This window comes from Dromiciops gliroides, chromosome 5 (genome assembly GCF_019393635.1).
Source record: "Dromiciops gliroides isolate mDroGli1 chromosome 5, mDroGli1.pri, whole genome shotgun sequence".
Taxonomy (NCBI): domain Eukaryota; kingdom Metazoa; phylum Chordata; class Mammalia; order Microbiotheria; family Microbiotheriidae; genus Dromiciops; species Dromiciops gliroides.
Window position 1 is genome coordinate 53,639,974 of NC_057865.1, and position 26,514 is coordinate 53,666,487.

Consider the following 26,514-nt stretch of genomic DNA (forward strand, 5'->3'; position numbering starts at 1 on the left):
TGATACTAAACATTATTCATCTCAGATACATCTCAAAAAGGTAGGAAAGTGCTCAACTGAAATTAATAAGTCACAAGTATTGACTTCTTAAACAAACCTTTGTGAGTATCACAGAATACAGAAAAAGCAATACTCCAAATTTGTTTGCCCACATGGAATACTGATCCCAAATAGCTTCTTTTAGTTCAGGAAAACTTTTGAATGACCTTTTGCTAGGGGGGAAAAAAAAGAAATGAACATTAGTAACATTCATAAAATAGTATAAACTGATAATCAAGGAAAAGGCAGAATGCTGAGAGTGTAAATTGTTTAAATGTTTAAAAAGTATAACAAATAAAATATTGAGTATTAAAAAGGCTCTTATACAATCGCATCCATTAGCAGAGATGAGATGACTATTGGTTTTACCCAATATGTCAAATTAAGTAAGGCATAAATCCTACTTGGCAGGAACCATCCCTACATCTCTGACCTATGCATTAGACATGGTTATGTCTGGGATTAATAACATTATCTAATAATATATATATTACAAAAATAATTTAGAAAATAAGATAGCTTTATTTTGAGGCAATTAAGTAGAAAAGAATCTTGGATTTCTCATTTTAAAAACTGCTAAGCAGCATACTAGAAATGGTTAAAAAAAAAACCTTCATAACTGGGAGATAAGTAGTCATGAAATTTCAAGTCTAGTTTAAAAAACTGAAATAACCTGTGAAACATTCAAAAAGTATTTATCATTCACTTACTTACTAGCTGTGTGATCCTGGACAAGTCACATAACCCTCACTGCCACGCCAAAAAAAAAAAGTATTTATCATAGATATGAATATGAGAAACTAAGTCCCAATGGAGTTAATTTAAAAAAAAAATGATCTCTAAATTCTGATCCAAACTTCACTGTAGGAATGTCTAATATGGAAGCATGTCTGCTCTTTTATCATGTAATAAAGAGGTGAAAAACTAGTTCTACAAAGAAGTTAGACACCATATAAATCTTTCCATTCTCTTAGGGTAAGAGCAATTGTTACTCAGTATTAATTATATATATATTTTTTTTCCATTTTCCTATGAAAATAGATTTCAATGAATTAAATATATTTAGATATTTAATTAGAATTTGGGTAAATTTTAACATATGAGTGTATCACTATTTTCTATCCTTCAAATACAACATAGAAAATTATCCTCAAAGTATTCATTTAAAAACCACATTCAACAGTTTTAATACTATGTTTTTTAAGCACTGTTCCCCTTTCCATAGCACGAACTTTAAAAACTAATGTGCCCAAAAGATAAGTATTTTAAATGTTCCAACGTGTTACTTACTGAATTAATGAATGAAACCGCTCAAAGCCAAGCTCTTCGACAGCCAAGGCAGCTATACATAAAAGACACTTTTCAGCACTACACATGGCAAATAAATGACACAAGATACACACAGCAAGCTATAAATATTTTCAAGCTTCAAACATCATATCTATTTCCTTCCCCCTCTTAAAATTACCAGTTTGTATTTAATTTTATTATATAAAGAAATTAAATATTTTGGCATTTAAATTATTGTGATTAAAACTAAGATATTTTTGACACAAATTATAAAATAGTAGCTTGATAGTAACATTTCCTTTTAAGTAAGCTAAGCTACTAAGGTTTGCAGAATGGGAAGAAATTTCAGGTTAGTATTTTGTCTAATTTATAATTTTAAGCATAAATTCAGACCTTGAAAATTCTTTAATAGCAGTGTTAACTAAATTACACTTTACAATTGACTAAAAAATACTACTTTTTAAAGAAAAGCAAGCATCATCATTTTGTAAACATAGGATTTCTATATATTTAAAGTTAAAATATCTAGCATTCAATTTGGTAAAAAGATTGCTTTAAAAATTACTTCTGATATCGTTTATATTTTGTCATTCATTGCAAAATGCCCATTCATTAGTATTTTTCTTTTATTTAATTTTTTTGTGTTTATATGCCTAAAATGTCTAGAAAAAGACATAGCATTCTGAGTCTATACAGGTTCAACAACTGTTTTACATTTGTTTCCTTGCAATCATTCATACAACTTTTGAGTACTTTTGTCAATTTAACTCTTTAAATTGTATTTTAAGAATGCAAATATAAATTAAAAAACTAAAATACTGAAAAAAAGGAAACAATGTCCTTAAACGTCCTGTGTCGATGAAAATGCCTCATTTCATTTAAAATAAAGAGGCCTTAAATTCTAGCATTAAAAAAAAATTAGAGCTAACAAATAAGGATTCTCAATAACCAGCTATGAAAATTACTGCCAATTCATTCTGAATTCACAGTTTAAACCTGACCTTAAATTACATTTGGATAATATTTTAAATTTCTGTTTTCTTTTGAAAAGACAAATTCTTTAGATATTTTAATAAATAGGTAGAAAGATTCATTCATGTATCAAATATATCACTTATTATGAAAACAAATTGTAATTGAACCTGAGACTCTAATATTGCAAACAAGTATGCATTACTAACAAGCCACAAGGTTACACCACATAAGCCACTGAAATTGGTGTGCTTACACAAAATAAAATATGCAATTTGGAACAAAAACCAAACAAATAGTTCATACTAAAATATTAAGATTGTGTCTAATTTTCTACAAATACTACTAACTGTAGTGGCTGACAATCCCAATGATTTTTATTGGGGTGTTCGCCACGAAAGCAGACATAATGGAGTTAATTTTGAGTAAAGTGTAATGCAAAAAAAAAAAAAGCATAGCAGGCAAGAATAATGGAAAGATACTACAAAAATACAAGAAACAGAACAAATCATAGAAGAAGGGAAATATCAGGCACAAGAAAATATTTATGATGAAATAATATTTTACTTAAGTCTGGTTCATTTTTAAGCATCTAAGTTAAATTTTCAAAATTTCCCGATAAAAACAAATAAAAAACCAAAACCAAGCCCAAAAATAAACCCTCCCAGATTTGGGAACTATTTTTAGGGATATAACACTATCTTAATTTTTTAAAAAAGTACAGCATGAATGAAATATGTTGAGCCATAACTTTTAAAATTAGGCAGCAATTATAGTAGAATATAGCAATTTACTACATAGAAGACAGCAATCATCTTGGGATCATTTGAATTAATTAATCTCAGCTTTAGAAAGGCTCCAGACCAGACACCCAAGTTAAATGTCTTACCAAGTACGGTACAATGTTGAGAAAACAAGAGAGTCTATAAATCCATAATTAGCCGTTACTCAAGTTTTCTTACATCTCTTGTGTAATAGCCTCATTAAAAGAATATATTTGATTCCTAGTAATTTAAATAAGTTTTAAATTAAATACTCTGAGTACCCATATACCATCTATATCTCAAACTAAGAATATTATATGAAATATTTAAATGATCATTATATGTATACTATAAAGGTACATGATTGTTTCAAAATAAATCATAAGGAGATATATTATTTTCACCCATCCAGTAAACACTAAATTTTCTCTTCAACACATATGTCAACTACAAAAATAATTTGAATAATCTGAAGGGCCATCTTTCTCAAGAGAAACACAAAATATCTTCTTTTTATTAGTTTAATAAAGTGAAATATTTTTGTATAAATGTACTTGGGGCAAAGACATAACCAATTAGTCAAGCTCATCAAATTTTAATTTTAGAAGTGAAATGTGGTAAATAATTACATTAAACAGCAGTCACAGTCCAGTGGGATATGATTATGAAAGAATCAGGATGGATGTTGTAAAGATAAAAAAATTACCTTTTAGAAATTTGGCACCCAATTTTGATAGACAGAGGAGAGGGGAGAGAGACACAGAAAGAGAAAGGGAAGGAAAGTTTCCAAGCTTCTTTAGTACTCTGAATTCTTTGGCTACAAAATTAGAATAGTGTAAAATTCTCAAGAGATGAAAAATATATTCTGTAAGGCGATATCTAGAGCTGACTTTAAACCCAACAAATATAGAAGTGGTTTCTATACTACCAGAAGATTGTAAATCATAATATTCATAAATTTAGAGACTAAGTCAATTGGCTATGAAATACGTGGAGGTAGAGTCCACCTTCAGGATTTAAAACAAACAACTAATGGATAGTAAACATTGATAAGAATTTCTTGGATTATCATTTATACACTAAAGTCACCACTCTCTATTTTGATATACTTAACTACAGGACTACAGGTACTTTTTAAGTTTTTTTTTTTAATTTTAAAAATCATTTGTGGACAGTAATGCCAAATATTTCAAAAATAATGTCAATTTTGTATAAACAAGGCAGATGATAAATAATATTGATATAATCTACTAAGAATTGTCTCATGTGGAAATTTTCCCCCAACTTTATTCTAAAGAAGACCTAGAGGGGGCAGCTAGGTGGTGCAGTGGATAAAGCACTGGCCCTGGAGTCAGGAGTACCTGAGTTCAAATCTGACCTCAGATACTTGACACTTACTAGCTGTGTGACTCTGGGCAAGTCACTTAACCCTCATTGTCCCCCATACACAAAGAAAAAGAACTAGATTTTTTTTTTAATGGAGTATAGTACGAACTTTACTTATCATCTTAACTTTCCCTTTCAGAATGCCGAAGAAGAATGTTAATTACAAGTAAAGATGAAGGTATTCAGTAACAGATACTTTAGTAGCCTGAGTTCACAGGATGAGGTTGGAAAAACACAAGAGATGATAATGAAGGAGAAGATAACTGGAATTTAAACATCTTTGCTTTCAATAGATTTTTCCTTTCTGAAAAAGTAAAAACGAAAGAGGGCTACTAAAAGAAAGCTAATATCCTCTCCTGTCTCTAGATGAATGGAAGACTTATTCAAAAAGTATTAGTATTCAGACTTTAAGTGCAGGCTCCCAAATGAAGATATCCCATGAAAACAAAGGTTTTTTTTTCCCTTCTTCTTAAACTGTAAAAAGTTTCAGAGTGCAAAATAACATTGGGAACAAAACTAAAAAGCATCTTACAAGTATGTTCCTCTTGACAACTAGACTCTGCAGGGCCTTCAGAAATACTTGCAGTGTCCTCTGTGGCCTTTCCTCTCATCCATGCTGCCAAACAGTAAGATCCAGAGTTGTCAGAGCAGGCAGTTTCTAATATATCACACAGGGTATGACAAAGAAGATCCTTCCGTTCTTCCTCTAAAATTGACACAAGTTATAAAGTTGTTATAAATATTGCCCCTAAAATAAGATTAAACATTGTATCTTGTCATGAATGATAATACCACTAAAGTGTGTGTGTGTGTGTGTGTGTGTCTTTTATACATGGCAAATAGCAGTTATTAACAGGGACAGCAAAGGAATCAAGAGAGGCTGGTGAAAGTTCTGCAGATGGTGGGACACCAGGGTGCTCAGTAGTCACGAATTAGGCAAAAAGACTGCTACAGAGATTGGGAACAGTCAGAGAAAAAGCCTGGAGCTGAGAGATGAAGTGGCTTGTTCATGGAACAGTTCAAAGGTCTGTGTCACTGGGTCAAAGAATACATCCATGCTGTGGAAGAAAGTATAAGAAGACTGGAAAGGTAACAAGGGGCTAGGTTATGACATGCTCTGAATGTCCAATGAAGCATTTTCTATTTGGTCTTGGAGGCACTGGGAAGCTCTTAAAAGTTTACTGAGTAGGTGATAACATGAGTGGCTGAATGGAGAATGGACTAGAGTAGATCAAGACTTAAGGGACTGCACCAGAATAAGGACGGTGTCAGAGAAGAGAAGGGGGCACATTTGAGAGATGTTGAAAAGGTGAGAGATAGGCCTAGGTAATAGCTTTTACATAAAGGGAGTGAGAAATTCAGTACAGCTCCTAGGTTGGGAGCCTGAGGAACTGGCAGGATGGTACTGTCCTCAACAATTGGGGCAATTGGGAAGGCAGGAGGGAGGGAAGCCTTGTGGGGAAAGGTAGTGCTGGATGAGTGGAGTTTAAGATGTCTATTGGACATCCAGTTAAAGATGGCTGAAGGGCAGTTGGAAATTCAAGACTGGAGGTCAACAGAGAACTTGTGGCAGGATAGGTAGATTTGAGAATCATTAGCACAAAGGCAGCTGGGATAAAGTGCTGGTCCAAGAGTCAGTAAGTTTAAATATTGCCTCAGACCTTCACTAGCTGCATGGCCCTGGGCAAGTCATTTAACTGTGTTGGCCTCAGTTTCCTCACCTGTAAAATGAGTTGGAGAAGAAAATGGAATACCACTTTAGTATATTTGTTAAGAAAACCCCAAATGGGATCATGAGGGGTTGGATATGACTCAAACAACTGAACAACAAGCATAAAGATGGTAATTAAATCCATGGGAGCTGATGAGATCACCAAGCGAGGTAGTACAGAGAAAATAAGAGGGCCCAGGAAAGAACCCTGAGGGACATCTATGGTTAGAGGGTATGAACTGGAGGAAGATCCAGCAAAAGAGACAGAAAAGAAGTGGTCATATAGGTTGCAGGTAAAATAAGAGAGAGGGGTGTCCCAAAAATCTTGAGAGAAGGGAAGAGAGTATCAAAGAGAAAAGAGTGATCAGTGGCTATGGAGAGGTCAAGGAGAATGAAGACTGAGAAAAGCACTGACCAGAGAGCACAGTTTTCATGGAATGATAAGGTCAGAAGCTGGGATTTTAAGGGGTTAAGAAGAAGACTCAAGAGGGAAGAAAGTGGATGTATACATTGTAGACAGATTTTTCAAAGAGTATGACTACACAGGACAGTAGAGATATAGGACGATAGCAGGGATGGAAGGATCAAGTGAGTGTGTTTTCAGGATACAGGAGACATGGGCATGTTTGTATGTAGTAAAAATCAAGCCAGGAGACAAGGAAAGATTTCAAATAATTGCAAGAGTAGGGAATGACAGTGGGGCTAATCTGCTGGAGGAGACGAAATGGAATGGGTTCACCTGAACAATTAGAAGGTAAGGAGCGAGGCCATTTCATCACGTGAGATAGGCGTGAAGGAGCAGAGTGTGGCAGAAAGCACCTGAGTGATAAAAGATGAGGAAGAGGGAAAGAGCTGATGGCAAATGGCCTCAATTTTTTCTGTAAAAAATGAGGCAAGGGTCTCACCTGGGAGAGTGGAGGGATGAGGAGCCATGGAAGGTTTGAGAAGGTTTGGACGAGCAGTTTTGGAGAATGGGATAATGAATTGAGAAGGGAGGTACAGCAGGTTTCCTGGCTGCACTGAGGTCGCAGCTGAGATTTTATGAGATAAATTTGTAATGGACCCAGTCAGAACAGTTGTTTGATTTTTCTCCACCTTTGTTCAGCAGCACATGTATAGGGACCGAAAGTGAGAAATGGTGGGAGTGATCTAAGATTGAGCAAAGGTGGGCATAATTGTCTATATGATAAGGGGACAAGTGAGAGAGGGTCAGAATTTTATATTTTATAGTATTGTATTATATAGATACACACTTTTTTTTTTAAGGAAGAAAAGTCAGCTGCTATAGGAATGAAATATTCCTTCTTTCTAAGTAGTACCATCTAGCAGTGTCAGGGAGGAAGGGAAGGAACAAGAAGGAAAGCAGGAAGGAAAGGATGAATGGTAGAAACAAAGGGGAAAAGAAGTTAATGAGGAAAGAAAACTTCTTTTCTGAATGTTTCTTTTTAAATTAAAGGGACAAATTAAGGAATTATTTTATGCAGAGTACTGAATTATGAGGAAGTTACAATGTATATGTGTGTGCATTAGAAACACTACAAAATTATAAGCAGCCATTGGTTGAACATATTTTTTGAACAGGTTTCTTAACTGTTCTAAAACTGTTTCTAAAATATGTTCCTGTTTCATTTTCCATTTCTTTGAAGTACTCTTAAAAAATAAATTCAATCAAACAATTAACACATTTATTTATTAAGTGCCTATTAGAGGATTCTGGGAGGCAAGGTTTAAACACCTGATAATATGCCATGTGACATATTCCAACTGCTGAGTCTATAACATTTACAGTATAATGTTCTATAAGATTCAACCAAGATCTTTTAGTTAAAGCCATGTTATTTGGAAATATTCTAGAAAAAGCACTTTAATAGATTCTACATATAGTCATAAAACTTTCTGAAAGGGCTCTGAAGTGAATATCACATCCATTTTAAAAGAGTTATGTATGCCCTAGTATTTTCTGCTTACTAAAAGTATGTATTGCCATCTCTTGCATAAAATTTTGTAATTATACAAATATGTATTGCTGTGGTAAAACAGTAATTAAATATGTGTATTTAGAAAAATTACACATTTCCTGCATTTTTAATATCATTTTACTGCTTCATAAATATTTTCAAATGAAAGCTGAAATGGAAAGAGTTATAAATTTAAAAAATATTATAGGCTAAGTACTGTGGAATTTTTTTTTTGGAGATCTCATTGAAGACTGAATGGTGTGCTGGAAAGAGTACTTAGTGTACATCAAGAATACATGCATTTGAGTCTTAGCTGTACTACTTATTAACTGCTGTTACAAGTCACAATTTCTTAGCCTCAGTTTCTTTATCTGTAAAGGTAGAATAATGCCCATTCTGCCAAACTGAAAGGGCAGTTAAGAAATAAACTGAGAAAATGTATTTTGTAAAATGTTAAAACCTTTAAAAAATGCAATGTAATTATAAAATACTTGTTGATAAAATGTACCTAAAATAAGTTTTTTAAAATAAAAGATGAAAAATTATTTTTTAAAAAGTACCTTGGCAGTCTCTCCAAGAAGATTTTTCAGAAGTAAACAATAGCTTCTTCAAAAGAAATGCCTTTATGAAATTAAAGCAACAATTATTAGACTACATAATAAACATACCCAAAAATCAAATATCAATCTTTAACAATAAATTATAAGTAATCTAACTCATTGCTCTGTTCTGATCTTTTAGTAATGCTTTAAAAGTTTCTGTTGAATCATAATATTCCCAATATTAAAATATACTGTTTTTTTATTTGAACTGACTTTTTATTAATAAAGTTGGTTTAAAGTTACACCTAATTTCAAAAATGAGTTAGCATTGACAGAAGTTTAAAAATACGATAATTATATATTACATATTTATATATTATTATATCTTTTATTTATATTATATTGATAATAGCTTATTGTTCTCTGTCAGGCATATTATTCTCAACAAATGAAGGCAAGAGGTTGAACAATTATGTGTCTCCTTCAGACTTCTCCATCATGTCCCCAGGAACCTCACCAACTTACAAGGCTGCAATCAGCTTTTGCTACTCACACCACATCAGTATCCTCTAACCTTAGGACTCCTGACTGAAGAGTGAAGAGCTCCTCTCAAAACTTCCATTTAAGGAGGGTGCCCAGGCCAGCCAATCACTCTCCACCTACCTTCTCCTTCAAGCTTCCTTTGGTATGTTGTCTTCCTCTTGTAGATTAAAAGCTCCTTGAGGACTGGGACTTTCCTTTTTGTATTTGTATGCAAAACATTTTGTACAGTGCCTGGTACATGGCAGGTACTCAATAAAGGCTTAATGCCTGACTAATCTATAATGTAAATTGTTACTTGTTCATAAGCAAGCAGACTTGGTATAGTATAAAACATGCTGGGTCTTGGAGTTAGATCTGAATCCTAAATCTACCTCTGATATTTCCTAGTTCCGTGACCAGAAGCAAGTCATGTCACCTCTGTGAACCTCAGTTTCCCCTGCCTTGCTGGGCTGCTATGAAACTCAAATAAAATCACATCTGCAAAACCTTTGTAAACTTGAAAGTGCAACATAAATATTCGTTTCTATTATGATGAAGGTTACTTCTCTGTAGTGTAGATAAATTTCTCTTTAAGTATTCAAAGAAGTGCATGTATGGATGCTGAAAACACACATTATAAATCAGCATTTTCCCCCTTTAGGCTTATAGGTTCAAGTTGATTATGAGCCTTAGGTACAAGATTAACAATTAAACAATGGATTACATTGTTTGTAAACCAAAACATGATAGTCTGTGTGGCACAGACATAATGGCTAGAGGGCCAGCCTTGAAGGCAAGAAGACCTGGGTTCAAGACCTGCCTTTGACACATTACTGGTTGTGTGATCTTTGGCAAAGGCTTTACCTCAATGCCTCAGGCAGCTTTCTAGAATCACAAGATACAAATTACACGTGAAATGCCCAGAGATAGACACTGCTTGAGAAGTTCCCCAAACCAATGAAATTACAGGTCCAGACAAACCCCTTAAAAAAATAAACCACCCTCAAATTTAACACCATGCATTTTGTAAATCATCACTAGCACATGTTACCTGAACAGGAGCAATAACTGCACAGGGGCCACCTTCAAATTGTTCTAGGGCAGAACCTTCTGATTCACTAAACACAAAGCCTAAAAGTAAAAATAAATAAAATGATTAAAAATATAATTACATAAATGTTTCTGTGAGAAACATCATTTCATCAGAGTAAGCAAAATATTGGTAAGGGTAATCTATTAGTGGAGTGAAAGACTGGAGACACCTCAAGTCTACTGACTAGGAAAGTAATACATGACACAGCTAATAGTAGCTAAGTCTAAACAATACCTCTCTGTGCCTTGTTTTTTAATTTGTAAAATAAAGAGAATAAATGACATAACATAACAGACTTTTATCAACTTAGATTTTAAAAGATAATAAAAATGTCGGGTTTAGTATTGCTCTATTTTGTTTTCTTCACAGCTTAGAAGGGATACCCCTTTTTAAAAAGAGCTTTTTGGTCACTTTTGACATAATAGTTTGATTTTTCACAGCCTACCAAGAAACACTAAAAGCCTTACATTTAGCTTTAACATTGAACCACATTTCCTAAAAAGAAGAATATAGAATGGCATTAAAGAATAATAATAGTAGTGCCCATATAACACTTTCTTTGAAAAGCTCTTTCTACATATTCCCGCCTTTGGTCCTCATAACCCTGAGATGTAGGTGCAGCTAAGTGGTAAAGTGAATAGAGAGCTAGACCTTGAGTCAGGAAGACTTGAATTCAAATCTCATCTCACAATTCCAGTTTTACAGCTGAGGAAACTGAGACACAATATGCCTCAGATCGTCCTGAGTTTGGCTTTAGGGTGATGATCTTTAAAGTTTGCTGTTTCTTATTTAATTTACTCAGTGCCCAAACAAAAACAGGCTGGGCAAAGAAATGGCAGGGGCCTTTGATTACCTTTACAATTATTGTTGACACTTCTAGAGATTACAAATTTTTTATGTCATAAAAGTCTACATAGGCATAATCTATATAACAATTAGGGAGCTAATAAATGTATATTGGTATTGGAATGGTTTCATTCCTTCCTAAAAAACTAATTCTAAAATGTAGCCTCTGGGATCTTTATTGTGAGACTACTTTAAAGTGATCTTTTTGGGGGAATAAAGAGCTGAAATGAAAAGTATTAGGGGAAGGGAGGTGTAAGAAAGCTAGAATGGCAGACAGGAGAGAGGTTATGAACGGCTTTGAAAGCCAAACAGAAGATTTTATAGTTGATCCTGGAGGGGATAGGGAGCCATTGGTGTTTACTGAGTAGAAGGAAAGTATGTGGCATATAAAATTAAATGTGGTCACCCTATTACTGTCCCAAGTTTAGGGAAAATTAGCTGGAGTTTATTATATATTTGTTGCTTATAAATTAGAGGCTATTGCACCAGTTTGGGGGCATTAAGCATTTATTAAAGCATATTAAATATCAGTAAAGAGAGCACACATAGCTCTGAAAGATAGGAAAGCCTAGCTAGAATCTACAGGAGAGGATCACCTGCATCCTGACTCCTTGAGCGGTCCAGGGCCAAGAGGGAGATCAGTGAGCATAAGCTCCCTGAGGGAAGGCAGAGAGGGCGCCCTTAAACACAACTTAAAGCTAATTGGCTAGCATCATTCAAATCTATTGGTTTGCTGGATTTGAGGGTGGTCCAGCTGATGTCAGAGTACAGAGCCCTCCAAGGGGAAAAAGTCTTCAGGTAGGTGTGGTTTTAGTGAGGTAACTTCCTGTAGGTAGTCAGTAAGGTCATTCTACATCTCCTTTGAAATTCTCCTGACTCTGGGCTGGCCTTAAGAAAGGTCAGGCCAAGTTCTCTCAGCAGGAGCCTCTGGGAGTCCCCAAACCCCTATTATTAATAATTTTCTCACAGTACCATGGTCAGACCTGAATTTCAGGAAGATCACTCTGACAGCAAAATGGAGAATGGACTTTACATTTGTCCCTATTATTTTTTACATTCTCTTTTTAATGAACTATCAATAACACTTCAATATATGAAGAATGTGAAAATTTCTAATAGTTTTTCTCGAATTTATACAAAATTTTAAAATAGTAAAAATTATTTTATATCTGCATACTTTTTGTTTTCTTTTGTGCATTTTAAGTGTTTTGATGCCCTTTTTGTGGGAATATTTATCAATAACCACTAATTCATCTCTATCCTGATATAGAAGCTTTCCCTTGTAATATGTATTTTTTAAGCAAAACAAATCAAGACATTAGCCATGTCTACTAAATTTCATCATACAGAGCTCAATGTTCTGGCCTATTAAATACCTTTTGGATCCTGACTTTATCATGCAGTGCATTAGCTATTTCTCCTAACTTATGTCACCTGCGTATTTGATAAGCATACTATATATACACCCGTATATACTGTTTGCATTATATATTTATTATACTGTATGTATATATTTACTATATATGTGTGTATATATACATATACATATATATATATATACACACACACATACATATTTTACCTATCTATCTCTCTATATATATCGTATATATACATATGTTTATATTCAGGTCATTGATAAAGGCATTAAAACAGAATAGGGACAAGAAAAGATTTCCAGAGTATTCCACTAAATACAACCTTCCAAATGACCATGAAACTATTAATGATTCACTTTCTGTCCTGTCATTTATTGAGTTCCCTACCCACCTATCTAACTTATCAGGCTAGCCGACATTTCTACATCTTATGTATCCACAAGATTAATTATTAAATATTTTGCTAATATTCAAGTAAGCCATAAACCACACCTATAGCATTCTTCTGACACTCCATAACCTGGTCCGAAATAAACCAACAAAAGGAATGAGATTAGTCTGGTGTGATCTGTTCTTGATAAAGTTATGCAAGATCTATAGGATTACTTTCCATTCTAGATATTCATGGAAATAATTTGTTCTGGAATTCTGCCAGTAAACAAAGTCAAAGCTCATTTATCTATAGTACAGTTGCAGGCACATAGATGCCTATATTCTCAATATATTTCAAAATTGCTCCACTTGGTCTGACAGTGATAATTCTAGAACAGAAACATCATCTAAACATGGTCTTAAAAATTTTTATTTCTAAAAAAAAATCTTAAATCCATCAATTGTTTCTTAATGACGGCTCAAGAGCTGAATGCAATCAATACTAAGTACCATTATAGATTTATGAAACAATGCCAGAGTTGATGTCAGAACACTAATGCAGCATTTTAAACGTGGCAAAGTGGAGTCTTATTGTCTACTCAGACATCCCAAATGACTGCTGGAGCAATCTCTGGCAACTGGAACTTCCAAAAAAACCCAAACAACAACCCCAAAACAAAACACACACACACACACACACACACACACACACACATGCACACACACATGCCTAACCCAAAACTTCATCTCAGTATAACAAGTTTAATATTTAATTTAATATTTAGTTGCCCTGAAACATTAACAATGTTTGGAACTGCTCATCTAAATGCATTATTTTGTTAAGTATTTTTCTAAGTGAATATGAAACTTTGTAAATATTGAAGTGGTATTTATTAAATTATTCCATATAAGAGTATATGCCCTGGCTAATATTTCAATAAGCCCTTTTCTGCAATTTTATAAACACAACCTTCTATCTGCAAAATATTTCCAATAGTTCATTTGTTATTCATATAATAATGCTGAAAAGTATGCATTTTTCAATATTTTTTAAAGTCCAGGTCAAGACTGAAGGAACGTTAGTTAGAATTACAGGTAAGAGGCTTGCACTTACAAGCAGAAAGGTCACTATTATTTCACTTAACCAGTGGGCTCCTGCTAAGTTACTTCCTCAAAAAAAAAAAAAAAAGGCAGGGAGATAATGATAGTGGTACTACTTATCTCACTCTGCTATAAGTGAGGAAAGTACTCTGTAAACCTTAGTTATAAAATGGACGTAGTTCTAACTTGAAAACATAGGCAATTCTTTCAGGACTGAGAATACATTAGGGTGGACCTATCTAATTCAGAAGAACACTGGTATATGAAAATAACTATTGGTCTTTAAAAGCTGTAAAGCCCAATTTTATTTTATACTTTATAATGGACATATACAAGAGAAAATATTCTCTACAATACTAGACTTGGAGTCAGAGATTGTAAACTCCTTGAGAAAAAGGACACCAATATAACCTCTTACCCTCAGTTTCCTCATCTGTAAAATAAGGGAGTTGGGCTAAATGATTTCTAAGCTACCTTTCCAGTTTAAAAACCTATGATCTCTAATCTCTGGCAGAGCCCACAATTAAACTATTTCACACTATAATATCCATACTGTGAGTTTACCTTAACAGTTCAAAACAAAAGTTTAATATTTCCATATTTTAGCAGGGTAAAACATTAAAAAAATGTTTTGCACAGATTAAATGAATAGTACATGTTGAAACAAGGAAAATGTTTCCTTTAAAAGCTTCGATAGTTTTTTTTTGTTTCAACCCTATACATAAATATTACCAGTTTTATTCATGTTTATTATCAAAATGGAAAAATTCAAAGGACAAAAAATTTAAAGCAAAATATAAAATTTAAAATAAGATTTGAAAATGCAGGATTTTAGACCAAACAAGTACATCCCATCAAATGAGATCTGCTCTACAATTATACTGAACAATTCTGTCAAATTCCATCAAAACAATACAATGAAAATGGCACAGAAAGTAAGGAGAGCTGTATTCTAATTATGGTCCTAGAAATAATGAATTGAAATGAACTCAAAGGTCTCCAGTGCCCATGGGAATCTATGTTTAGTCCTATGATAAAAATTTTAATCAGAGTTATATATAAAGGTATAGATGGCTTGATTATCAATCACTCCAAAGAAAGCCCATTTATTAAGTTTGCAAGATGAAACAACACTGAGAAGCAATTCTAACACACAGTCAAGATTCAAAGATTTTGGTCGGTCAAAACATTGGACATAAGATTTATTCGTTGAGTATTTATTAAATACCTACTTGTGCCAAACACTATGCTAGCTCAAGGGACATAGAGACAAAAACTACACACACACACACACACACACACACACACACACACAGTAATTTTGAGGATAAGGGCACTACTAAGGAAGAGACAAGACAGAAATCAGTATAAGTCTTAGGAAGGAAAGGAATTAGGGATTCTAAGGAGGGAATGTGGTCTATGCAAAGGCACAGAAGTGAATAATGTTTTAAAGTGTATAGGAAATAGCAACTGGTCCAGTTTAAATAGCATCAATTTAGTAAAGAGACTCAAGTTCATGTCATATACTGATCAGTTAAAGAAGATGGGGAAGTTAAGGGTGGAGGAGACTGGGATATGATTAGCTGTGTTGATGTATTTAAAGGGTTGTTATATAAAAGATTAGATTTTTCTTCCTAGCCTCAGAGGGCAGATCCAGGACCAAGGTGTACAACAAGCTGGGGGGGAAAAGCATAGTTAGGCTGATTTAAAGGAAAAATTGGCTAATCAAGTTATGAGAACTATCAAAAAGTGGAATGGGCTGCCTTAGAGGGCAGTGCATTCCTTCCCACTGGAACGGATTCTCGTTCAGACATGAATTGGACTATTTGGCTATTTGACAATCCTTCCAACTCTGAGATTCTATGATTTTACCACTAATTAGAGGTGTGACTGAGCAAGCCACTTAACTTAGGCAACAAATTCCTAATCTGTCATTGATCAATAAATATATATCAAGCAGCTAGCAACAGACTACTTTGGGGATTGAGGTTAAATAAAAAGCTGTACTAAAATGAGGTGGGGGGAAGGATAGAGTAGAATATATCTGAACTTCTAACTCTAAAATACTATAGTTTTAATTTTGAAAGATGCTGAAACAATGCCAAGAAAAGTAATATTAGATTTTTATTTATGATGTATATTTTGAGTTTAAGTTTTCAATTTAAAATGTTCAATAATCACCTTCTTGAGCAATCCTTCCACAAATGGGCTGTTAGAATTTAACAAAACCAAACCAAACCCCAGATGCCCAAAATGTGTTCTTAAGCAAACTTTTAGTCTCATCCCAAGAAATACAGTTCCAAATGTGCTCTGAAAAAATTACCTCAGTACTGGGGGAGCTTCTTGGTGTCCAAAGCTCCCTTGGGTTCTGAAGATAAAACTCCCCACCCTTTCAGAAAAAGCCTTGCCCTCTCATCTAGACTTTGCAGGCAATGATGTACCATAGTCCTAGATCCTGTGCCACGCCTTGAACATTAGTGACACACCACAATTACAACAGGCAAACTGTAATTAAAACAGCTTCTTCTGACCACCCATCCACCTTCTCTTACTTTGTTCCTCCCTTAACACAACAGGTCGATCTAGTTTAAAACAGTCTAAGTCACCAGGTAGAGGAAGGTAATGTGGAAGGCAAAGTGTAGTGTAAGGCTTCCTCCAGCTCAGAAAAAACTAATTGAGCCACCCTTTTCTCTTTCTTTTCCTTTCTTTTTTTTTTTAATTGATGAGGATGAAAATTGTGGATGATAAGTTTTTATTAACCTTAGATTAAAACATCCCAACTAAGTTACTCATTTTTGCAGAAACTGGTGAGAATACAAAATGTTAACAAGAGGCTCTTAAATTCAGCCGAAAATAATCCAACTAAACCACCCCCCCCCTTTTAAAATGGGAAACTGATGAAGGTGAAAAGTGTGGAGGAGGTTAATCTTACCCTAAAACAGTCGAACTAAATCGCCTTTGTCTTTTTTTTTTTTTAAATAAGAAACTGGAGTGGATGATAAGTGTTGACAAGGGGATCTTAACCTTAGCCTAAAACAATCCAACTAAACCTAAATCACTCATTTTATATAGGAAACTGGTGTGGACACAAAGCGCTGACAAAAAGTTCTTAACCTTAACCTAAAACAATCCAACTAGGTCACCCTTTAAAAAAGAAAAGTGACTTGGTCTAAGAGTCTAAACAAGAGGTCCCGTAACCTTAACCGAGAACAACTAAATCGGTCTTTTATAGGAAATTGGTTCGGATGCAAAGTGTAGACCTGAGATTGTTCACCTTTCTGGACCCTGCCCGCTTTGATGGTCAGATGAAGCCTAAAGCCCCTTCCCGGAATGTTTTTGTTTGTCAGTTTGTTTGTTTTCCATAAGACTTTGTGCTCCTAGGAGCCGGGACATTGTTTGATTTGCCTTTCTTTGTATTCCCAGTGCTTTAAGAAGGTGCCTCCAGACCACACAGCAGGGGCTTAGTTAATGCTTGTTCACTTGATCAAACGCTCAGCATATATAGGATTACAAAGGAAACGAATTCTGTGGACACAAAAGTTATCTTTCTTTCTCAAGTTCCCGGACTCCAAGTTCACTGAGCAGCGCTCCAGGAGCCAGCCCACACCACCGCCCCCTCGGGGCTGAGCCGGCGGATGAGGGGCTACCTCTCCGCCCCGGGTGGGCTGGGGAGGGGTCTCAGAAGTCCAGCACCTGCCCACCCCGCGCCGGAGGTGGGGGGCGGCGGAGGGCCGAGGCCGGGGGCGACGAGCCCCGCTGGACCCCGGGGAAGGGCGCGGGTCCCGCGGTACCTTGAGTCCAGCGGCAGAAGATGGTGTCGGAGAGGCCGGGGCTGGTCTTGGGGCCCCACACCAGCTCCATCAGCTCTTTCGTCAGTTCGGACATGATGAGGGGCCGGCGAGCGGGTTTTCGCTTCCAGGCCTCCCGCCCCGAAACATGGGGATTGGGGAGGCTGGGAAGGCTCGGGCTGAGGCAGCAGAGGTGAGGGGGAGAAGGAGGAAGACGAGGAGGCGGAGAAAGAGGAGAGAGAGGAGGAAGAGGAGGAAGGAAAGAAGAAGGACAAAGAGAAGGAGGTAGACCGGGAGAACGGTGGAAAGCACCGGGTACTTGTGCACGGGATCCGGCGCCTGTCAGCCAAGCCACCGCGCCGAGTTTCCGCAGGACCGGAAGTCCTCCGCCACTTCCTCCCTTTTTAGCCCCACCCACCCGTCAGAGCTCGGGAGGCGGGGCGGCTTCGGAACCTCCCCCTTCCCCCCCAAAAGCGGAAGTGACGACTAGAGAGCGTGAGGGGTTGGTTCCTTTCGGATGGTCCGGGAGCTGTCCAGCCAAATCCTACCTTTGGTTAGCGGGTGAGGTGCAATTGGCAACAGCTGGGAAGTTTATCTGGGGGGGCTGCCACAGCCTCTATCCCTTTCTCCCTGTCACCCTCCCCCTCCCCCCCCGTCCCCACAGGGAACACCTTCCGTGACTAACCTGGAAGCAAGGTCCAAGCTCCCTTAGTCTATAAGAATATTATTATCGTTGATGATGATGTTCAGTCGTGTCCTACTCTTAGAGACCCCATTTGGAGTTTTCTTGGCAAATATACTGGTATGGTTTGCCACTTACTTCTCCAGCCCGTTTTACAGATGAGGAAACTGAGGCAAACAGGGTTTAATGATGTGCCCAGGGTGGCACAGGTGGTGTCTGAGGCCAGATTTGAACTTAGAAAGAGGAGTCTTCCTGACTCCATGGTCAGCACTATGCAGCATGCCACCTAGCTGCCCTACTACTATGACTGACTCCGACCACACCATGACAAATTATAATATTTATATAGTGCTTTAAGGTTGGCAAAGTGCTTTACAAGTATTATTTTGTCCTCACAGCACCCTGGGAGGTAGGAGTTCCTAGATAGTAAGAAAATAATCCTCATTTTTACAAATGAGGAAGCTGACACAGATATTGTCCAGCCTCTTTTCTCTGCTTTGGAAATAGTCATTTTCAGCAAAAGGGAATATAAAAATTGAAAAGGAAAGGGCAACGATGGAAGGGGAAGATGAAAAACTATCAGATATAAATTGGTCATTTTAACCTTGTCAAAGCATAGACATGTCCCTGGCCATTGGGGAATCTGACTCCTTTGTGCTCTTTCTTCATTTCACTGAATTGTGAATGTTAGGTATTGGCAGTGGCAGTAGTAGTAGTGTAATTTATAATCGTATGATGGATAGAGCCAGTTGTAGTCCAGAAGACCTAGGTTCAAAGTGTTTGACACCTACTGATTGTGTGACCCTGGGCAAGTCATTTAACCTCTCAGTGCCCCTAAGCAGCTGTTGCAGAAAGAGCCTCTAAACTTGGAACCATGGGACTTGAATATGAATCTGGGCTCTGCCACTTTCTGTGTGAACCTAGGCTGGTCACAACTTTTAGGTGGAAAGACCTCATCCATATGAATTTGAAACCAAATTGGGTTCTACCTTTTAGTACTTGTGTGGAGCAAGTCCCAAACTCTCTGGGCTCCTGCTTCCTCATGTGGGATTTGAACTAGGAGACTGAGTCACCTAGGTGAGGTTTATAAGTATAATTCAACAAACCGATAAATTGCAAAATCGTTGTTTCTATATTTCCTGTTTGAACTTGAATGTGAATTATCATTAGTTTGGTGTGTGACTATAAGGTAGTAACACCGGGTCTGGTTACAAAGATTAATTTAGAAATATTTGTTTTAGATAGGCTAATATAGCAAATGAAAGTATTCTTAAAAATGACATGAAGTCAATTCAACAACAAGCATTTATTAAATCCCTATTATGTAACAGAGGGGGCAGCTAGGTGGTGGAGTGGATGCAGCACTGGCCCTGGGCTCAGGAAGACCTGAGTTCAAATCCAGATTCAGGAACTTGACAGTTATCAGCTGTGATCCAGGGCAAGTCACAACCCTGATTGCCTCAAATATCCAGTGCCATCTCCATTCATCCTGATATATATCTTGACACTGGACCCACATGGCTCTGGAGGAGAAAGTGAGGCTGATGACTTTGCACAGCCCTCCCTCACTTAAATCCAATTCACTGCAAGTCATAACATCACCTCCCAATATCAAGGTTCTCCTCAAGAACAAAGGGTAAACAACAACAATGTAAAAAATGTTGTGCTAAATGTTGAATATACAAAGAAAAGAAAAAAATGAAAACAAAAAAAAAAACCCAGCCTGCACTCAAGGAGCTCATAATCTAATGGGGGACATGATATGCAAAAAACTATGTACAAACAAGTTGGAAGTATTCTCAGGGGGAAGGCACTAACATTAAGAGAGTCAAAGAAAGACAATCATTGTAGAAGGGGTGATTTTAGCTGACAGGAAGCCAAGAACTGGAGGTGAAGAGAGAGTTCAGGTATGGGGGACAGCTAGTGAAAATGAATGGTTGGGAGATGAAGTGTCTTGTTGAAGAAGCTTCTTGTCATTGGGTCATAGAATATATGTAAGGGAGTAAAGTCTAAGAAGACAACATGTGAACAGGGCTTTGAAGAAAAGAATTATGGAGCGGTGACGTGATATGGTCAGACCTATATTTTAGGAAGATCACTTTGATAGCTGAGTGGCAGATGGACTAGATAGGGGAGAGATGAGACAGAGAAGCCAACCAGAAGGTTATGATAGTGGTCCAGGACCAAAAGGGGAAGGCAATTGATTTATACTTTTCTGTATTATTGGTTTAGGATGATTCAGAAAAATATGAGTGAGTAGATAAAATGTTTGTATTTTATAACTCTATAAGTCAAGACAGGTTATCACCACTTTCAAAGTATCAAAGAAACAATTTTGATGTCTTTTTACCAAAGTTGGTATTATTGTGACCGTTAGATTCCACATCTTGAAAGATAATAAAGCATCTTCTGTGTCATGGCAACCTATGAAAGTAATTTTATTTTCTCTCTTAACCAACCTTTTGTTTAGAAGGTTACTCACCCACGTTATATAACATTGTAGTACTCCTTTAGCTATGATGATTAAATTGGCCAGCAAAATAGATTAATTTAAATAAAAGAAAGTATTCTCTACCCAAACCCACAATTCACAAAATACCAGACAACTTGTGTTTTCTTAATATATACATCTACTTCTATCAAACTGAACTAAGCTTGGTTACAGCTATTGGCTTGTAAAAACCAATGACAATTGTGGATGTCTACCACTTTTTTTTGTGAGGCAATTGGGGTTAAGTGACTTTCCCAGGGTCACACAGCTAGTAAGTGTTAAGTGTCTGAGACTGGATTTGAACTCAGGTCCTCCTGACTCCAGGGCCGGTGCTCTACCCAGTGTGCCACCTAGCTGCCCCCTACCACTTCTTTTCAAACAGTCTTTTTTTAATCTTATTTTTACAGAAGCTTCTTCGATTGGGTTATCATTAGGACATTTCCTATGACAATGGTGAACTTTGGGTAAGTGTGTATCTATCTTATACCTTGATATTGATAAAATATATTTTTTAACAAATCAGTTATCTCTGCAGTTACTTCTTTCAAGTGATATTTTAAGATATGTCAACCCAAGCATGGTAGAAAGCTTGTTGGAGGAGAGCCTTTGCAGCTATGTTTTGCTCTTCTGAGTTAAATACATTTTGTAATTAACAAATAGTAAACACAGTAGGATCTTGTATCCCATATACTTTTCAGTCCCAAATATATGAGGACGTGGTCTATTGTAGAAAATTATCTATGACATATGTGTACAGGCCATCTTCATAAGTACATCAAGATGAGAATATAGTCACATGGGTCAGTAGTACTGATTTCCTTTCAATCACTATTTTGCTGGAAATGATAATTTCATTATTTGGCACGTTCTTTTCTTTAAGATATCTTGAAAGCTGATCCCTCGGTGCTTTTAAAACTGTCAGATTGATGGGCATAAGTTGTAGTATATTAGGAATAATGACTTGCATGCAAGCAAGGGATCCCCTCCAAGAAATGTATGACCAGAAAAAGAGGTGAGTTGATTATGAAATAGAGAGCAAGAAATAACAGATAGATAAATTGAGTACTATACTTGTTTCATAAGATATGAAAAGACCTTGAGAATGGCTTTAAGCATGGCAAGTTGATGTATGAAGGATTTATAGGAAGATATGTACAAAAGTCACACAACATAAGACATGGATTTGGTGTAGTCTACATCAATGGAGAGATGGCCTATGTCAACATCACATATCTATTATTGTACTAAAGTGTTCATATATACAAAGTGTTTCATAATTATTTTATTAATTGCTATTAATGACTATCTTTCAAAGTAAATAAGTATCATTGTTTTTTATAACAGCCATAGACAGAAGGACTTTGGCGCAAACTAGGAAAATGGTGCCAGGAAATTAGGCAAAGCTTCCAGTAACCATTGGCCTTTTAGCTTTCCTACTTATACTATAGAATCCTTTTGTGTGGACTTGAACTGGTTGTCACAATTTCATCTTCTTAAGGACTGGATTTGGAGTCAAAACACCTGGATTAAAATTCCACCTCTGAGCTGGGTGACCTTAAACAATGTTAAAATTTAGGCCTCAAATCTAGAAAGTTAGGGGGTTGGAGTAGACCTTGAAAGTACTTTCCAGCTCTAAATACATGACCCTAAGGGCCTCTCTTTCTTCACATGGCATATCATGTTCTGAGGTCTTAGAATCTAAATAGGGCAGAGATCAACAACAAAAATAGTTAATTGTAGAAATTCCGATGGATCTTGTCCATGCTGTCTATTTGTTGTTTTCACTCTAATTCTAGTTATAACCATCTTGGTATATTAATCTTCCTTAGTTATTTCTCAGACTCATTTTTTTACTTGTGATGAGAGCATCTTTCTAAGGCCCTGTGCCCATGCAAGTTAGACTAGTTTTTTTTCTTAAAGTGTATTGCAGCTGCCCTTGAGATTTAATTGGTTCAGGATGTTAAGTTGGTTTCCTGGTCTCTTAGGGTACAAAAAACAACAACAACAGCAACAACAACAACAACAACAACAACAACAACAGAAACCCAAGAGGATCCAACTGGGCCCTGAGGCTTGATGGGCAAGATTGGCTTAGATAGCACAGGGGCAGAGTCACTGCCCTCAGCTGAATCATAGCAGTGTCCTCACTCAATATTCCTGCTCAATATCCTTCTGTTGCTATGTCTAAGTATATCTTTGTTAACTGTTAAATTTTATATGAGTGCTTCCATTTCATCCTAGTATTGAACCTAAATTACCAGAGGGCCAGAATTTCCTATAACACGCCACTTTTTTATTGTTTTATGAGATGATTGTGCTTGTAATATTCTGCTCTTCTTTCTATTGTTTTATGAATACACTTTTGGCTACTCTGTCTCTCCACTTGTCAAAGAAAACAAGTATTTGTTGACTGAGATAGTTTCTGGGCCCCATTGACCTCCTGCTTGTGATGATATCAGTTAAACTTGTGCAAGAAAAGTGATAGTCCAATTTCATGTATATCAGCTTAGAAATTTTTCATTTTTTTAGCCTTAAAAACTTGTTTAGATAAGTTAAGATAAAACTGTTCTAATTGCATGCAAATTCTTTTCATCTTAATCCTTTCTTTTAATTTGGTTTTGATGTTGACTTTTATTCTAACTTGTTGGTTTGCCTGCACATAGCTGTTTTAGAAATTACCCTCAGACCAGTTACCAGTCATTTCCTGCCTGCTGGGTTAGAGTCAATTTCATTTTGTTGTGATAACATTCATTATTCACCATGTCCAATCATTTCTTACTGTCTTCTTTTGGATATGAAGCACCAAATTCATGCTATAAAACAGCCATTTCCTATGACTATGGGTGTGCAGAAAACACTGTGCTAGGTGCTAAGAGAAAGATAAAGTTGTATATGGCTCCTGTCCTCCAAGGGGATGAGATGCCAACCACAATGCAGACTACCATGTAATATATGTGTTAGGGAGCTATAAAGTAAAGTATTAAATCATATGGGGCATTGAGGGAGCAGATAATTTCTGACCAGTAGTAGAAAAGCATTCTTGAAAACCAAACCTTAATAGAAAATATCATGCTGTCATTTCTGGTTCATTTCAGTTCTGCTAATATATCAACAGGTGGTGCCATTGTGTTACAGTTGGATTTATTTCCTGGCACAGCCATATATGCACATCTCACATTGTTAGGAGTCTTATGATGTTGGACAGTATGCTTCTGGTGTAGAGACTTTTTCCATGAATGCAGATGAGTAAATCAAAGTTGCCCAGGCCCCACAGTGCATGTGCATCTGAGGTACAATCTGGTCTTCCTTATTCCAAGGCTGACGCCGTGGTCACTGTGCCAAACAGCCTTTCAAAGGTCTATATGTGTGTGCACACACACACAGATACACACACACTTTTTAAAAGGTACTTAAGATCTATCTACTGAGCTAGGTTGTTTCATTCTTTCATTTTATTGAACAGTATTGGAAGCTTTAGTATAGTATTCATTTTCTAAAGCAATAGATATTTGGAGCTAATACAGTTATATTTCGTGATATAATGAAACTGCATATATATATATAAACATTTTATATCAGATTTGAAAGGCATTATAGGTTACATCTCCCTCCCCAACCCTTTCTTTTAAAATGATATGGAGGGGGGCAACTAGGTGGCCCAGTAGACGGAGAACCGGCCCTGGATTCAGGAGGATCTGAGTTCAAATCTGACCTCAGACACATGACACTTACTAGCTTTATGATCCTGGGCAAGTCACTTAACCCTCATTGCCCTGCAAAAAAAAAAAAATGACATGGAGTGGGGCAGCTAGGTGGCACAGTAGATAGAGCACTGGCCCTGGATTCAGGAGGACCTGAGTTCAAATCTGGCCTCAGATAATTGACACTGACTAGCTGTGTGACCCTGGGCAAGTCACTTAATCCCAATTGCCTCACCCCCCAAAAAAATGACATGGAGAGAGGAAATATAGAAGAGTGAAAAGGGCATGGGCTGTGAAATTCAAATCAGATTCAAATCCTTTCTCTGATCACTGTGTGATCTGTGTAAGGTGCTTAACTTCCCTGGGCCTTAGTTTTCTCATCTTTAAAATGAGTTTTAACTCGATCGCCTCTGAGGCCCCTTCCCACCACAGATCTAAGTTTCTAAAAATGATTTTCTGAGGCCATTATGTTAAGAGCTTTCCCTAAAATGGGAAAGTGAGAATTTCAGAATGTTCTTAAATTATACCAAAATTATATGTATATGCAATGACATGCTGGTTGTGATATAACAATTGAGTATGTAAGGTGGAATTTTACCCAGGTCTTCCTGACTCCTAGTATACTATGTCACACTGCTTGTCAGAATACACACATGTATACATCTATCTATGTACAAATATATTTATATACATAATATGTATGGCCAAAAGTCATAATGGGATTTCAATATTTAATAACTCCCTTATTTTTTGTTTTTAATTTATAATACCATAGCATCATATATATTATGTATAGAAAATGAATTTATATTATGTATGAAAAATCAAATCCTATAAATGGTAAAAGATAAAGAAAAAATAATTTTAAAAAAGGTATTGGGGCAGCTAGGTGGTGCAGTGGATAAAGCACCGGCCTTGGATTGAGGAGGAGCTGAGTTCAAATCCGACCTCAGACACTTGACACTTACTAGCTGTGTGATCCTGGGCAAGTCACTTAACCCTCATTGCCCTGAAAACAAAAAACAAAACACACACACACACACACAAAGGTATTAAAACATCATGATTTTTGGCCCACCCTACATATGCATGTGTGTGTGTGTGTATAAAGACAGATAGATAGATAGATAGATAGATAGATAGATAGATAGATAGATAGATAGATAGATAAAGGCTATCCCACAATACCAGCGGTGATATAAATTTAAATTCTGGAGCTCTTAACAAAAGGATATATGTTTGAGAGAAGATGAAAAGTCTCAAAAGATGCTGATAAGCATGCTGATGTTTTGACCTTCAGCAACTGAGTCATAATTATCTAACTCTTTCATGTTTTCTGTGCTCAAGAGTTTAATTAGCTTGCTATCCAAGTCATAATGCAGGACTTTCCTAGGGACATATCAAATATAAATTCCTCTGTGTTCAAAGCCCTTTATAACTTGTTCTCCATCCCCCCACACCTTCCCAGTCTTCATTGACTATACCCCTTCCCACCCTACCCACATGTACTCTTTGACCCAGTCACACTGGCTTTTCCTGGAACAAGATACTTCATCTTCTGACTCTGGCTATCCCTCATGCTTAAAATGCTCTCCCTCCTTATCTCCCTCCTAGATTCTTTCAAGTCCCAGCTAAAATCCTGCCTTTCCTGATCCCACTTAATTTTAGTGCCCCTTCCTGTTGATTATTTCTAATTGGGCAGCTAGGTGGCACAGTGGATAGAGCACCGGCCCTGGATTCAGGAGGACCTGAGTTCAAATCTGCCTCAGACACTTAACACTTACTAGCTGTGTGACCCTAGGCAAGTCACTTAACCCCAACTGCCTCACCAAAAAAAAAAAAAAGATTATTTCCAATTGATCCCTTATAATTTGTTT

The 26,514-nt window shown here is 36.5% G+C and overlaps 1 protein-coding gene and 1 long non-coding RNA gene across 3 annotated transcripts in view; one reads left to right on the forward strand and one right to left on the reverse strand.

The window, feature by feature from the left end:
• MINDY3 (MINDY lysine 48 deubiquitinase 3) overlaps nt 1-18,165 on the reverse strand; it is a 104,638-nt gene extending 86,473 nt beyond the window's left edge. The window contains exons 1-6 of one of the 2 annotated variants that reach the window (XM_043968728.1): nt 17,767-18,165; nt 10,236-10,315; nt 8,681-8,741; nt 4,984-5,157; nt 1,330-1,381; nt 98-212 (exon numbers count right to left, since the gene is read on the reverse strand). In XM_043968728.1, coding sequence (XP_043824663.1) covers nt 98-212; nt 1,330-1,381; nt 4,984-5,157; nt 8,681-8,741; nt 10,236-10,315; nt 17,767-17,860 — 576 coding nt within the window. In that variant the 5' untranslated portion in view covers nt 17,861-18,165. Of the gene's footprint in view, nt 1-97; nt 213-1,329; nt 1,382-4,983; nt 5,158-8,680; nt 8,742-10,235; nt 10,316-17,766 lie in introns of those variants that run through there. The other variant, XM_043968729.1, reaches the window with a different exon arrangement.
• Nucleotides 18,166-18,265: 100 nt separating this feature from the next.
• The window catches only part of LOC122729601, a 106,237-nt gene continuing 97,988 nt past the window's right edge, over nt 18,266-26,514 (forward strand). The window contains exons 1-2 of the long non-coding RNA XR_006353341.1: nt 18,266-18,324; nt 21,344-21,400. This is a non-coding gene — a long non-coding RNA (uncharacterized LOC122729601). The remainder of the gene's footprint in view (nt 18,325-21,343; nt 21,401-26,514) is intronic.